The following is a 13,856-nucleotide window of genomic DNA, read 5'->3' on the forward strand; positions in this document are numbered from 1 at the left end:
ACTCACACAATGTCCATGCACACGCTACCAAACATTCACACTCACACACTGTTCATGCACACGCAACCAAACATTCACACTCACACATTGTTCATGCACACGCAACCCAACATTCACACTCACACATTGTTCATGGACACGTAACCGAACATTCACACTCACACATTGTTCATGGACATGCAAGCGAGCATTCATACAGACAGACACAGATACACACGCTCATAAACACCCACACTGCACATGCACACTCAAGCGAGCATCCAGACTCACAAACACATAATCATTAGTTTGCTATTCACTTGGGAGGAGAATGGGTGGAAGAGAGTTGTTAAGGATGCTTTGTTTTGTTTTTTTGCAAGTGAGGAGGGGGGGGGGATAGGTCCTGTCTGATTGGCTGGCAAGTGAGGAGGGTGGGGGGGATAGGTCCTGTCTGATTGGCTGGCAAGTGAGGAGGGTGGGGGATAGGTACTGTTTGATTGGCTGGCAAGCGAGGAGGGTGGGGGATAGGTCCTGTCTGACTGGCTGGCAAGCGAGGAGGGTGGGGGGATAGGTCCTGTTTGATTGGCTGGCAAGTGAGGAGGGTGGGGGATAGGTCCTGTCTGACTGGCTGGCAAGCGAGGAGGGTGGGGGGATAGGTCCTGTTGATTGGCTGGCAGGAGGAGGGGGGATAGGTCCTGTCTGATTGGCTGGCAAGTGAGGAGGGTGGGGGGATAGGTCCTGTCTGATTGGCTGGCAAGCATGGAGGGTGGGGGATAGGTCCTGTCTGATTGGCTGGCAAGTGAGGAGGGTGGGGGGATAGGTCCTGATTGATTGGCTGGCAAGTGAGGAGGGTGGGGGATAGGTCCTGATTGATTGGCTGGCAAGTGAGGAGGGTGGGGGATAGGTCCTGATTGATTGGCTGGCAAGTGAGGAGGGTGGGGGATAGGTCCTGTCTGATTGGCTGGCAAGTGAGGAGGGTGGGGGATAGGTCCTGATTGATTGGCTGGCAAGTGAGGAGGGTGGGGGATAGGTCCTGTCTGATTGGCTGGCAAGTGAGGAGGGTGGGGGATAGGTCCTGTCTGATTGGCTGGCAAGTGAGGAGGGTTGGGGATAGGTCCTGATTGATTGGCTGGCAAGTGAGGAGGGTGGGGGATAGGTCCTGTTTGATTGGCTGGCAAGTGAGGAGGGTGGGGGGATAGGTCCTGTCTGATTGGCTGGCAAGTGAGGAGGGTGGGGGTATAGGTCCTGTTTGATTGGCTGGCAAGTGAGGAGGGTCGGGGATAGGTCCTGTCTGATTGGCTGGCAAGCGTGGAGGGTGGGGGGGGGATAGGTCCTGTTTGACTGGCTGGCAAGCGAGGAGGGTGGGGGGATAGGTCCTGTTTGACTGGCTGCCAAGCGTGCAGGGTGGGGGATAGGTTCTGTTTGACTGGCTGCCAAGCGTGCAGGGTGGGGGATAGGTCCTGTTTGACTGGCTGCCAAGCGTGCAGGGTGGGGGATAGGTCCTGTCTGACTGGCTGCCAAGCGAGGAGGGTGGGGGGGATAGGTCCTGTTTGACTGGCTGCCAAGCGTGGAGGGTGGGGGGGGGGGGGATAGGTCCTGTCTGATTGGCTGGCAAGCGTGGAGGGTGGGGGGATAGGTCCTGTTTGACTGGCTGCCAAGCGAGGAGGGTGGGGGGGATAGGTCCTGTCTGACTGGCTGGCTTCCTGTTTTGGGTCCTTTTTGCTTTCCTTTTCACTTCTTTCTGCTCCACAAAGCTGTCTCAAATGCTCAAGAACTGGCACTCAAGTCTCATTTCATCTCTTCTGTGGGGGTCTGCTTTCTTCACTTCGTTTGAAAAAAGGTAAATGTGACAAAGCGGCTTGTCTACTCTGCTGTCGTCCATCACAGTGTAACACACTTCACAACAACAACAACAACAAAATTTATGTTTTGCACAGTATGCAACAAGCAATATTAATTATCACTTGACACTGCCAAAACTGGCATTCCCAAATCATAATAAAAACACATTCTGTGAACAATCTTCTTCATTCTAGGACATCCCACCCCCCACCCCCCCGCCCTAAGTGTTACGTTTAATCTCGCCGGAGTGATGGCCCAGAGGTAACGCGTCCGCCTAGGAAGCAAGAGAATCTGAGCACGCTGGTTCTCATCACGGCTCAGCCGCCGATATTTTCTCCCCCTCAACTAGACCTTGAGTGGTGGTCTGGACGCTAGTCATTCGGATGAGATGATAAACCGAGGTCCCATGTACAGCATGCACTTAGAGCACATTAAAGAACCCATGGCAACAAAAGGGTTGTTCCTGGCAAAATTCTGTAGAAAAATCCACTTCGATAGGAAAAACAAATAAAACTGCATGCAGGAAAAATTTTTTTAAAAAGGGTGGCGCTGTAATGTAGCGACGCGCTCTCCCCGGGGAGAGCAGCCCGAATTTCACACAGAGAAATCTGTTGTGGTAAAAAGAAATACAAATACAAATAAATACAAACACTGTGACCCACTGTTTTACGCCATTTTGATTTCCTTGAGGCCCACAGAGGGGAAAAGAGGGAGGGTGACAGGGCACACTGGTGGGTGGGAAGTGCAAAGAGGGAGGGTGACAGGGCACACTGGTGGGTGGGAAGTGCAAAGAGGGAGGGTGAAAGGGCACACTGGTGGGTGGGAAGTGCAAAGAGGGAGGGTGACAGGGCACACTGGTGGGTGGGAAGTGCAAAGAGGGGGTGTAAAAGGGCACACTGGTGGGTGGGAAGTGCAAAGAGGGAGGGTGAAAGGGCACACTGGTGGGTGGGAAGTGCAAAGAGGGAGGGTGAAAGGGCACACTGGTGGGTGGGAAGTGCAAAGAGGGAGGGTGAAAGGGCACACTGGTGGGTGGGAAGTGCAAAGTGGGAGGGTGAAAGGGCACACTGGTGGGTGGGAAGTACAAAGAGGGAGGGTGAAAGGGCACACTGGTGGGTGGGAAGTGCAAAGAGGGAGGGTGAAAGGGCACACTGGTGGGTGGGAAGTGCAAAGAGGGAGGGTGAAAGGGCACACTGGTGGGTGGGAAGTACAAAGAGGGAGGGTGAAAGGGCACACTGGTGGGTGGGAAGTACAAAGAGGGAGGGTGAAAGGGCACACTGGTGGGTGGGAAGTGCAAAGAGGGAGGGTGAAAGGGCACACTGGTGGGTGGGAAGTACAAAGAGGGAGGGTGAAAGGGCACACTGGTGGGTGGGAAGTACAAAGAGGGAGGGTGAAAGGGCACACTGGTGGGTGGGAAGTGCAAAGAGGGAGGGTGAAAGGGCACACTGGTGGGTGGGAAGTGCAAAGAGGGAGGGTGAAAGGGCACACTGGTGGGTGGGAAGTACAAAGAGGGAGGGTGAAAGGGCACACTGGTGGGTGGGAAGTACAAAGAGGGAGGGTGAAAGGGCACACTGGTGGGTGGGAAGTGCAAAGAGGGAGGGTGAAAGGGCACACTGGTGGGTGGGAAGTGCAAAGAGGGAGGGTGAAAGGGCACACTGGTGGGTGGGAAGTGCAAAGAGGGAGGGTGAAAGGGCACACTGGTGGGTGGGAAGTGCAAAGAGGGAGGGTGAAAGGGCACACTGGTGGGTGGGAAGTGCAAAGAGGGAGGGTGACAGGGCACACTGGTGGGTGGGAAGTACAAAGAGGGAGGGTGACAGGGCACACTGGTGGGTGGGAAGTGCAAAGAGGGAGGGTGACAGGGCACACTGGTGGGTGGGAAGTACAAAGAGGGAGGGTGAAAGGGCACACTGGTGGGTGGGAAGTACAAAGAGGGAGGGTGAAAGGGCACACTGGTGGGTGGGAAGTACAAAGAGGGAGGGTGAAAGGGCACACTGGTGGGTGGGAAGTACAAAGAGGGAGGGTGAAAGGGCACACTGGTGGGTGGGAAGTACAAAGAGGGAGGGTGAAAGGGCACACTGGTGGGTGGGAAGTGCAAAGAGGGAGGGTGACAGGGCACACTGGTGGGTGGGAAGTACAAAGAGGGAGGGTGAAAGGGCACACTGGTGGGTGGGAAGTACAAAGAGGGAGGGTGAAAGGGCACACTGGTGGGTGGGAAGTACAAAGAGGGAGGGTGAAAGGGCACACTGGTGGGTGGGAAGTGCAAAGAGGGAGGGTGAAAGGGCACACTGGTGGGTGGGAAGTGCAAAGAGGGAGGGTGAAAGGGCACACTGGTGGGTGGGAAGTGCAAAGAGGGAGGGTGACAGGGCACACTGGTGGGTGGGAAGTGCAAAGAGGGAGGGTGACAGGGCACACTGGTGGGTGGGAAGTACAAAGAGGGAGGGTGACAGGGCACACTGGTGGGTGGGAAGTGCAAAGAGGGAGGGTGAAAGGGCACACTGGTGGGTGGGAAGTGCAAAGAGGGAGGGTGAAAGGGCACACTGGTGGGTGGGAAGTACAAAGAGGGAGGGTGAAAGGGCACACTGGTGGGTGGGAAGTACAAAGAGGGAGGGTGAAAGGGCACACTGGTGGGTGGGAAGTGCAAAGAGGGAGGGTGAAAGGGCACACTGGTGGGTGGGAAGTGCAAAGAGGGAGGGTGAAAGGGCACACTGGTGGGTGGGAAGTGCAAAGAGGGAGGGTGAAAGGGCACACTGGTGGGTGGGAAGTGCAAAGAGGGAGGGTGAAAGGGCACATTGGTGGGTGGGAAGTGCAAAGAGGGAGGGTGAAAGGGCACACTGGTGGGTGGGAAGTGCAAAGAGGGAGGGTGAAAGGGCACACTGGTGGGTGGGAAGTACAGCTTGAAAGTGATCATTCCAATGAATCGCAACTCACTCGTCAGTAATAAGTTGCACTCACACAAGAATGGATGGAAAACTGAGGTGAATAGGTACAGGTGAGGTCAGTTTTACGGACACAGAATCACAGGCACACCTTGACTGATTGATACAGATAGTTTCATAGTGTTTATCCCCCGTCAGAGACCAAGCTCTAATACAGAACCATTTTCTGACCAATGAGAAGAAGATGAGTCACTGGCACAGCAGGCTGCCTACCTGGGTACAGCCGACTGACAATGCCTTTGGGAGTTCATCATTTGTTTTCTGTGTTATTCAGTCAGGCTACAGTAACGTACAAACACATGTGTATATCAGAAAGGATTTTACAGAGGGACAGCTCTCTTCTGGCTGTAGGTTCTTTTACATGCGTTAAATGTATGCTACACGTGGGACCTTAATTTGCCTCAGCCAGACTGACTGGGTTCCAGACCACTACTCAAGGTCCAGTGGAGGGGAGGACATTTCTTTTGATCCCTTAGGCTCAGATTCACTCTCTCGCTCTGTGGGTGTGTTACCACAAGGCAACCACTCATTCAGAGAGACCATCATATGCTGAAGGTGGCTTCGCTTAACCCCTAGGCTGCTCACATGACCAGATAACTCATCATCACAAGCATGTACGCTTCGCTGCCATAATGACGAGATAACTCGTCATCAAAATATTCTGACTTTTCCCTGCTTTGCATTCAGTTCACTGACAAAAATCCCGGTAGCTTTAGCATGGGGAATCTTTCTAGATTTTTTTTCACAGCTAGAAACACCATCTACGTCATGAGGCAGTCCTGTATTTGAATGTTTTGGTTGGGTTGCCGTAGAAGTGTTTGCCTGGCTCCTTTCCTCGCTCACTCAACAAAATGTCGGACTGACTCCATGCTCAAGACATGCGATCGTGGGGAACTAAATCAACCAAGATTACTTTCTTTAGCTGATGCTCAGAAAGAACTGAAGCATAAATTCGAAGGAGAAGACAGTGATGAACATTTATAGGATGATTTGATGGAAAATAAAGGGAGCAATCATGAGAGTGGCCAAGATACGACTACCAGTGAGTGATGCCGGCTGGACAGTTGTAGCAGGCGACAGAAAGTGACCGAATTATTAGCAAGACTCAGTGTGAGCGATTTTCTTGGCACTCAGCCAACGCGGTCTGCTGAGAACTGGATAAAGTGATCATGTGAGAGGGGTGAAGAGGAGGGGGGTGGAGACTGAGGGGGCGTGGCCTCACATCTATATTATCACTTGGAGAAGTCACAATGCATTGTGTATCTATCTCTTTTTAATTTTTTTTTTTTATTGTGGTTGTTCTAGTATGATTTTGTGTGTGCAGATATCCATTTGTCCAGAAAATATATTTTAGTGCAAATTACCTGACTAATGTTTATAATGAACAAGCTGAAAATGTGACAAAAAAGAAAACACTGATTTCAAAACAATAGCATATCACTAATAAAAAATATATAAAATGGGAAAACAGCATTTTTTGTATTCTTTATTCATTTACTTTTCAGAAAATATATACTTTTATTGGTATTTCTCCAGTAACAAAGAGCACAGATTTATTTTGAAAATTTATACCCGTTTTTTGTGAAAAAAACCCTGGCAAATAGATTTCTCTTAAATCTTATTTTCCTGGCAGCGAAAGGGTTAAGGTGGCTTTGCTCTGTTCCATGAGAGGCAGAACAATTTAAGAACTTGTTCTTTATCAAAACAGCTGCAGACCGGAACAACCTGAACGACAATCAGCTACTGGCCAGGGTGCAGGACCACCATCACAGTAGCAGCAGCATGCGTGCTGTGTAGAAGCTACACAGCCAACCTCCCCGTTGTGGATATAGCCGACTAGGCTCCTACAACGCAAACCATCAAAGTCCAAGTCAAAGGCACCACACTCAGCTGAACGGTGGGTAAAAAACCAAGTCCACTTGGCTGATCTCACTGTAAAATTCTAGTATTAGGCTGGTACAGATAAAACAGGTTAATATAAAACTTTTTGTTTAAGGATGATGAGGGTAAAAGCATGATTTAAAATCATTTTTCAAATGATGATTTCATAACTGAAATTCTGCTGAAAACGGAAGGGCTGACAGGTGGGGACCAATCAATGTGGTGGGGACATGTTGCTACAACAGAACTCACTGCTGAATCAAACACGCTGGAGTGCGGGCAGTTGGTCTCGGCAAAGGAAGACCTGGGGCTGGTCAGACCGGAGCTCCCCGCCATGTTCTCTCCCCAGGAGTATTTTTCAGCATCTGCAGCCCAATTTACACCCTTTGTTGAATATGTGTCTCAGTCAGTGCACGTTCCTGACACTTCTTCATAAAGGAAGAAAACAGATAAAATAAAGAATACAAGAAAGACTTTTGTTTGAACTGTGGAGTTTTTGGGTCCTGTTGAGACCTTAGATGTAATGTAGACTTTTTGTTTGACTCCTGAAACAAGGCTTGTGTCACACACACACACACACACACACACACACACGCACACACACACACACGCACACACACACGCACGCACGCACGCACGCACACGCGCACGCACACACACGCACACACACGCGCGCGCGCGCACGCACGCACACACACACGCACGCACGCACGCACGCACACACACACGCACACACACACACACACACACACACACACACACGCACATACACACACACACACGCACACACATGCACACGCACACACACACACACACACACACATTCACAATCTCCCCAATGGGCCAACACTTTCCAGCTGAAACTCCCTCCTCTTGTATCCATCTGATGTTGCTGTCTTGGCTCCTCGAAGGCAACAGTTCCAGTTCTTTCTTTAGTCTTTACTTCCACTTCAATACAGTTTTAAACAAACCATCCTCAACTAAAAAAAGGTTAATCTCCACGTTGTTTTTTTTAATCCTCAGTCATTCTGATGTCCCTTAAAAAAAACCAACTAGGCTTGTTAGTTCGTATTTTTCCCTTTGAGGACACCCTACGACAGGGCTTTCTATCTTTTCATGGCTCCATTGTTTAGTTGCAAATAAAGCATATGGATCCTCTCTTTACACTTTGTACATACCCCTTTCTACACATAAATACCCCTCACACACCTTCCCCACACAATTTGTAAATACCCCCACACACTTTGTAATACCCCTTCTACACATAAATGCCCCTCACATACCCTTCACACACACACACACTTTATAAATACCCCTTCTACACATAAATACCTCTCACATACCCCTCCCACAAACACATACCCCTCCACCACACACACACACATCTCCCACACAAACACTTCTATACAGGCACCACCCCCCCCCCCCAACACACACACACATACCCTTCCCACACACACATACCCCTCCACCCCACACACACATATCCCACACAAACACTTCTCCTATACACACACACACACACATACACACACACACACTTCTCCCACACACACAAACCCCTCCCACACAAACATACCCCTCCACCCCCCACACACATCTCCCACACAAACACTTCACTTATACACACACATCCCCTCCCACACACACATACCCCTCCCACACACACATACCCCTCCACCCCCCCCCCACATCTCCCACACAAACACTTCACCTATACACACACATCCCCTCCCACACACACATACCCTTCCCCCACACATATACCCCTCCACCCCCACACCCCCCCACATCTCCCACACAAACACTTCTAGACACACACCCCTCCCACACATGTGTACCCCTCCCACACACATACCCTTCCCTCACAAACATACTCCTCCCCCCCCCCACCCCCACACATCTCCCACACAAACACTTCTCCTATACACACCTCCCTCCCACACACACACACCCTTCCCACACACACCTCCACCTCCACCCCCCCCCACCCCCCAACACACTTCTCCTATACACACCCTGCCCCCCCTTCCACACACACACAAATATCCCCCTCCCCAACCCCCCTCTGACAAACAACCAGCACAGTTACCTTCTTCTTCTGCCCCTTTGAGAAAGGCCCCGACCGCCCCAAGGTATCCTTCATGCCTGAGAAACAGTGCCTGCACCTCTCCCTGAAACAGTCCACACAAGTGCTCACTGCTCTCATACTTGTATTTGTATTTCTTTTTATCACAACAGATTTCTCTGTGTGAAATTCAGGCTGCTCTCCCCAGGGAGAGTGCGTCGCTACACTACAGCGCCACCCTTTTTTTTTTGTATTATTTTTTTCCTGCATGCAGTTTTATTTGTTTTTCCTATCGAAGTTGATTTTTCTACAGAATTTTGCCAGGAACAACCCTTTTGTTGCTGTGGGTTCTATTACATGCGCTAAGTGCACGCTGCACACAGGACCTCGGTTTATCGTCTCATCCGAATGACTAGCATCCAGACCACCACTCAAGGTCTAGTGGAGGGGGAGAAAATATCGGCGGCTGAGCTGTGATTCGAACCAGCACGCTCAAGATTCTCTCACTTCCTAGGCGGACACGTTACCTCTAGGCCATCACTCCACTGTGTTGCACCGCACGAAAGAGTTACATCAGTTGCAGCGCGCTACGAAGCGCAGGAGCTCCCATGAGCAGAACGGGTCAGGTGTTGGAACCGTGATCCAAGTGCTTGCCAGTGATCAGGGTTCAAGGCCTCGTTCCTGCATGGTGTTCGTGTCCCTGGGAACGGCATTTTCCTCACTCCCACACAGGTGTCAACGGGTACCTGGCTTCAGCTGGGGAAGGTGGAACTGGTGGACGGAAAGGACTGGGCCCTGCCTTCCTATGCTGAGCCCTACACATGAATAACATGATTTCACTGGGCCTATCATCGGCCAGCTATAAAGGCTTGTGGAACCTTCGATCATACACTGTACACTGCACAAACCTCTGCTGAGCTGTTCGGCACTGTGCTGTACTGTGCTGATGTTGATACATTAAACAGCCTTGTGACGTGGTACAGTGCTGCACTGCACTGTGTTGTGATGCAATGCATCACATTGCAATGTGACGTGGTACAGTGCTGCACTGCACTTTGTTGTGATGCAATGCATCACATTGCAATGTGACGTGGTACAGTGCTGCACTGCACTGTGTTGTGATGCAATGCATCACATTGCAATGTGACGTGGTATAGTGCTGCACTGCTCTGTGCTGTGCTGTGATGCATCACATTGCAATGTGACATGGAACAGTACTGCACTGCTCTGTGCTGTGCTGTGATGCATCACATTGCAATGTAACATGGTACGGTGCTGTACTGCTCTGTGCTGTGCTGTGATGCATCACATTGCAATGTGACGTGGTATAGTGCTGCACTGCTCTGTGCTGTGATGCAATGCATCACATTGCAATGTGACGTGGTATAGTGCTGCACTGCTCTGTGTTGTGATGCAATGCATCACATTGCAATGTGACGTGGTATAGTGCTGCACTGCTCTGTGCTGTGCTGTGATGCATCACATTGCAATGTAACATGGTACGGTGCTGTACTGCTCTGTGCTGTGCTGTGATGCATCACATTGCAATGTGACGTGGTATAGTGCTGCACTGCACTGAGTCGTGATGCAATGCATCACATTGCAATGTAACATGGTACGGTGCTGTACTGCTCTGTGCTGTGCTGTGATGCATCACATTGCAATGTAACATGGTACAGTGCTGTACTGCTCTGTGCTGTGCTGTGATACATCACATTGCAATGTGACGTGGTACAGTGCTGCACTGCTCTGTGCTGTGATGCAATGCATCACATTGCAATGTGACACAGTACAGCGCTGCATTGCACTGTGTTGTGATGATATGCCTCACATTGCAATGTGGTGTGGTACCGTGCTGCACTGCTCTGTGCTGTGATGTAATGCATCACATTGCAATGCGACACAGTAGTGCTGCACTGCTCTGTGTTGTGATGCAATGCCTCACACTGCAATGTGATGTGGTACAGTGCTGCACTGCTCTGTGATGTGATGTGAAACATCACATCGCAATGAGATTAGAACAGTGCTGCACTGCTCTGTGCTGTGATGTAATGCCTCACATTGCAATGTGACATGGTACAGTGCTGCACTGCTCTGTGCTGTGATGTAATGCATCACATTGCAATGTGACATGGTACAGTGCTGCACTGCTCTGTGCTGTGATGTAATGCATCACATTGCAATGTGACATGGAACAGTACTGCACTGCTCTGTGCTGTGATGTAATGCCTCACATTGCAATGTGACATGGTACAGTACTGCACTGTTCTGTGCTATGATGTAATGCCTCACATTGCAATGTGACATGGAACAGTACTGCACTGCTCTGTGCTGTGATGTAATGCATCACATTGCAATGTGACATGGTACAGTGCTGCACTGCTCTGTGCTGTGATGTAATGCATCACATTGCAATGTGACATGGTACAGTACTGTTTTACATCCCTCAAAACTGCACCATGCTGCACTGTGCTGTGTCACGTCTCCACTGTCATGAGGACATCAAAGTTCATCACTGCCTGTCACACTTAGATCGTCATCGACTGAAATTCACAGAACTGACAGTCATGCTGGTTTGCCACATCACTTGATGACATGAGAGAGAGAGAGAGAGAGAGAGAGGAGAGACAGACAGATAGATTTACTCTTTTCTGACTCTTTTTATTTCAATGCTGGGGACACTGAAGCTACCTATGTCACAGGCTGTGTGTGTGTGGATCACTGTTCATGGGTGTAGGGTGTTAGTGTGAGTGGGGTGTGTACAGTGCGTCAAGTTTTTGCAAGATTATGCATTTTGCAATATTATGTGTAACATAAAAACAATTCATGATTATTATTATTATCATCATTAATATGTGACCACCTCCCACGAAATGATGGATAACTCACGCTGCATTCAATGGCGCTACAGGCAAAGACAGTGCTGAGGGTCCGTCTGTAAATCGATTTTTTTGCACCAGTGTACAGTTCACCTCTACATTACAACATATCTCGCTGTTTTTGCTCAATTCAAACTGTAAATTTGAAAATTTAGTTAATTTCCGCACTAACATGCCGATATTGCAGAGCAATTACCCCCAAAAAACAGCATATTTTACATTAACATCTATTCGATATCTTAATAGAATACATTAACATCAAAGAAAAAGAAATACTAAAAATAAACATGCAGGTAAATACATAAAACATAATAAAGTGGAAATGGGGGATACTTAAAGGGCAAATCACTGAAATAAAGAATGAACAAAAATGGGCCATACACAGCAAACCCCTGCACACCCACCCACACTGGCATATTCAAAGTACAAAAAATAAAAATAATGATTTTAAAAAAAAAATTCCAAGTTTATTTCAGTTCTTAACAAAATCAAAATTTAGATGTGCATCATCAAAACAAACAACTTTGTTAAGGATCAAAAAGAAAAAAGCTCTTTTGCACCCAAAACCTACCATTCAAAATTACATTAGTATTATCATCAAGTGTGAATATCATTGCCCAAAGGATGTGCAGACCCTAGTTTGATAACCTGCCTAACTTTCACAGGCATACGGCTAAAACAAAGCATCATTTCTAGGGAAAAATCTCCAGTCAGTTGCAAAACTTTGAAGCTGTCTTTCTCAAAATGGCTGCAGCACTACTAACACACGCTGAACTCCCGTAATTTCTATATTTTTTTACCTAGGAACATGTTTTATACATCATTGGAAAGGTCTTTTAGTCTTCTTTCCAGTGGCATATATATCTTCATATGCTAAAAAACAGACTTATTTATCATTTTGTAGAAGCTGGTCACGTATGTGTAACATAAAAGTGATTCATCATCGTAATTATCACTAATATCATTATTACTGTTATTATCATTATCATCTCTATCATCCAGCTTCAGTTTTCATTTTCACTGTGAAGGTGCAGTAAAAATTTTTTTAAAGAGATAGAGAGAGAGAAAGAGAGTCACAGAAAGAAAAACAGAGTGTGAAAGCAAGAGAGAGAGCCACAGAGAGAGCCAGAGTGAGAGAGAGAACCAGAGAGAGAGAGACAGAGACAGGGAGAGAGACAGAGACAAGGAGAGAGAGAGAGAGAGAGAGAGAGAGAGAGAGAGAAGCAGAAACAGAGACAGAAGGGGGCCAGCCAGGAAAAAAAAAAAAATCAGCGGCGAACATGCGCACCTTGGACCAGTAGTTGATGGCAAAGCCGATGGTGTGCATGGTGAGGGGGTGGCCACGGATGAAGTAGCCCCCGAAGTAGATCTTGGTCAGCCTATGCAGCCGGGCCTGTAGATAGGCGATCTGCCCAATGTCGTTGCTGATGCACAGCAACAGACTGCGCACCAGGTCTTCCTTCTGGAAGCTCTCCCCTGCACGCACACACACACACACGTCATGGCGTTTTCTGCTTTTGACAACTCTGGCAGTAATGAATCTGCCTAGGTCCTCCTGGAAGCTCTCCCCTGCACACACACACACACACACACACACATCATGGCGTTTTCTGGTTTTGACAACTCTGGCAGTAATGCATCTGCCTAGGTCCTCCTGGAAGCTCTCCCCTGCACACACACACACACACACACACACACGTCATGGCGTTTTCTGGTTTTGACAACTCTGGCAGTAATGCATCTGCCTAGGTCCTCCTGGAAGCTCTCCCCTGCACACACACACACACACACACACACGTCATGGCGTTTTCTGGTTTTGACAACTCTGGCAGTAATGCATCTGCCTAGGTCCTCCTGGAAGCTCTCCCCTGCACACACACACACACACACACACACGTCATGGCGTTTTCTGGTTTTGACAACTCTGGCAGTAATGCATCTGCCTAGGTCCTCCTGGAAGCTCTCCCCTGCACACACACACACACACACACACGTCATGGCGTTTTCTGGTTTTGACAACTCTGGCAGTAATGCATCTGCCTAGGTCCTCCTGGAAGCTCTCCCCTGCACACACACACACACACACACACGTCATGGCGTTTTCTGGTTTTGACAACTCTGGCAGTAATGCATCTGCCTAGGTCCTCCTGGAAGCTCTCCCCTGCACATACACACACACACACACACACGTCATGGCGTTTTCTGGTTTTGACAACTCTGGCAGTAATGCATCTGCCTAGGTCCTCCTGGAAGCTCTCCCCTGCACATACACAC

The 13,856-nt window shown here is 49.1% G+C and overlaps 1 protein-coding gene across 1 annotated transcript in view; it reads right to left on the reverse strand.

Moving 5' to 3' along the window:
* Positions 1–13,856, reverse strand: part of LOC143288827 (4'-phosphopantetheine phosphatase-like) — a 48,643-nt gene that overhangs the window by 18,466 nt on the left and 16,321 nt on the right. Inside the window, exons 8-10 of the mRNA XM_076597473.1 lie at positions 12,871–13,058; positions 8,728–8,809; positions 6,888–7,000 (exon numbers count right to left, since the gene is read on the reverse strand). Coding sequence (XP_076453588.1) covers positions 6,888–7,000; positions 8,728–8,809; positions 12,871–13,058 — 383 coding nt within the window. The remainder of the gene's footprint in view (positions 1–6,887; positions 7,001–8,727; positions 8,810–12,870; positions 13,059–13,856) is intronic.

This window comes from Babylonia areolata, chromosome 13 (genome assembly GCF_041734735.1).
Source record: "Babylonia areolata isolate BAREFJ2019XMU chromosome 13, ASM4173473v1, whole genome shotgun sequence".
Taxonomy (NCBI): domain Eukaryota; kingdom Metazoa; phylum Mollusca; class Gastropoda; order Neogastropoda; family Buccinidae; genus Babylonia; species Babylonia areolata.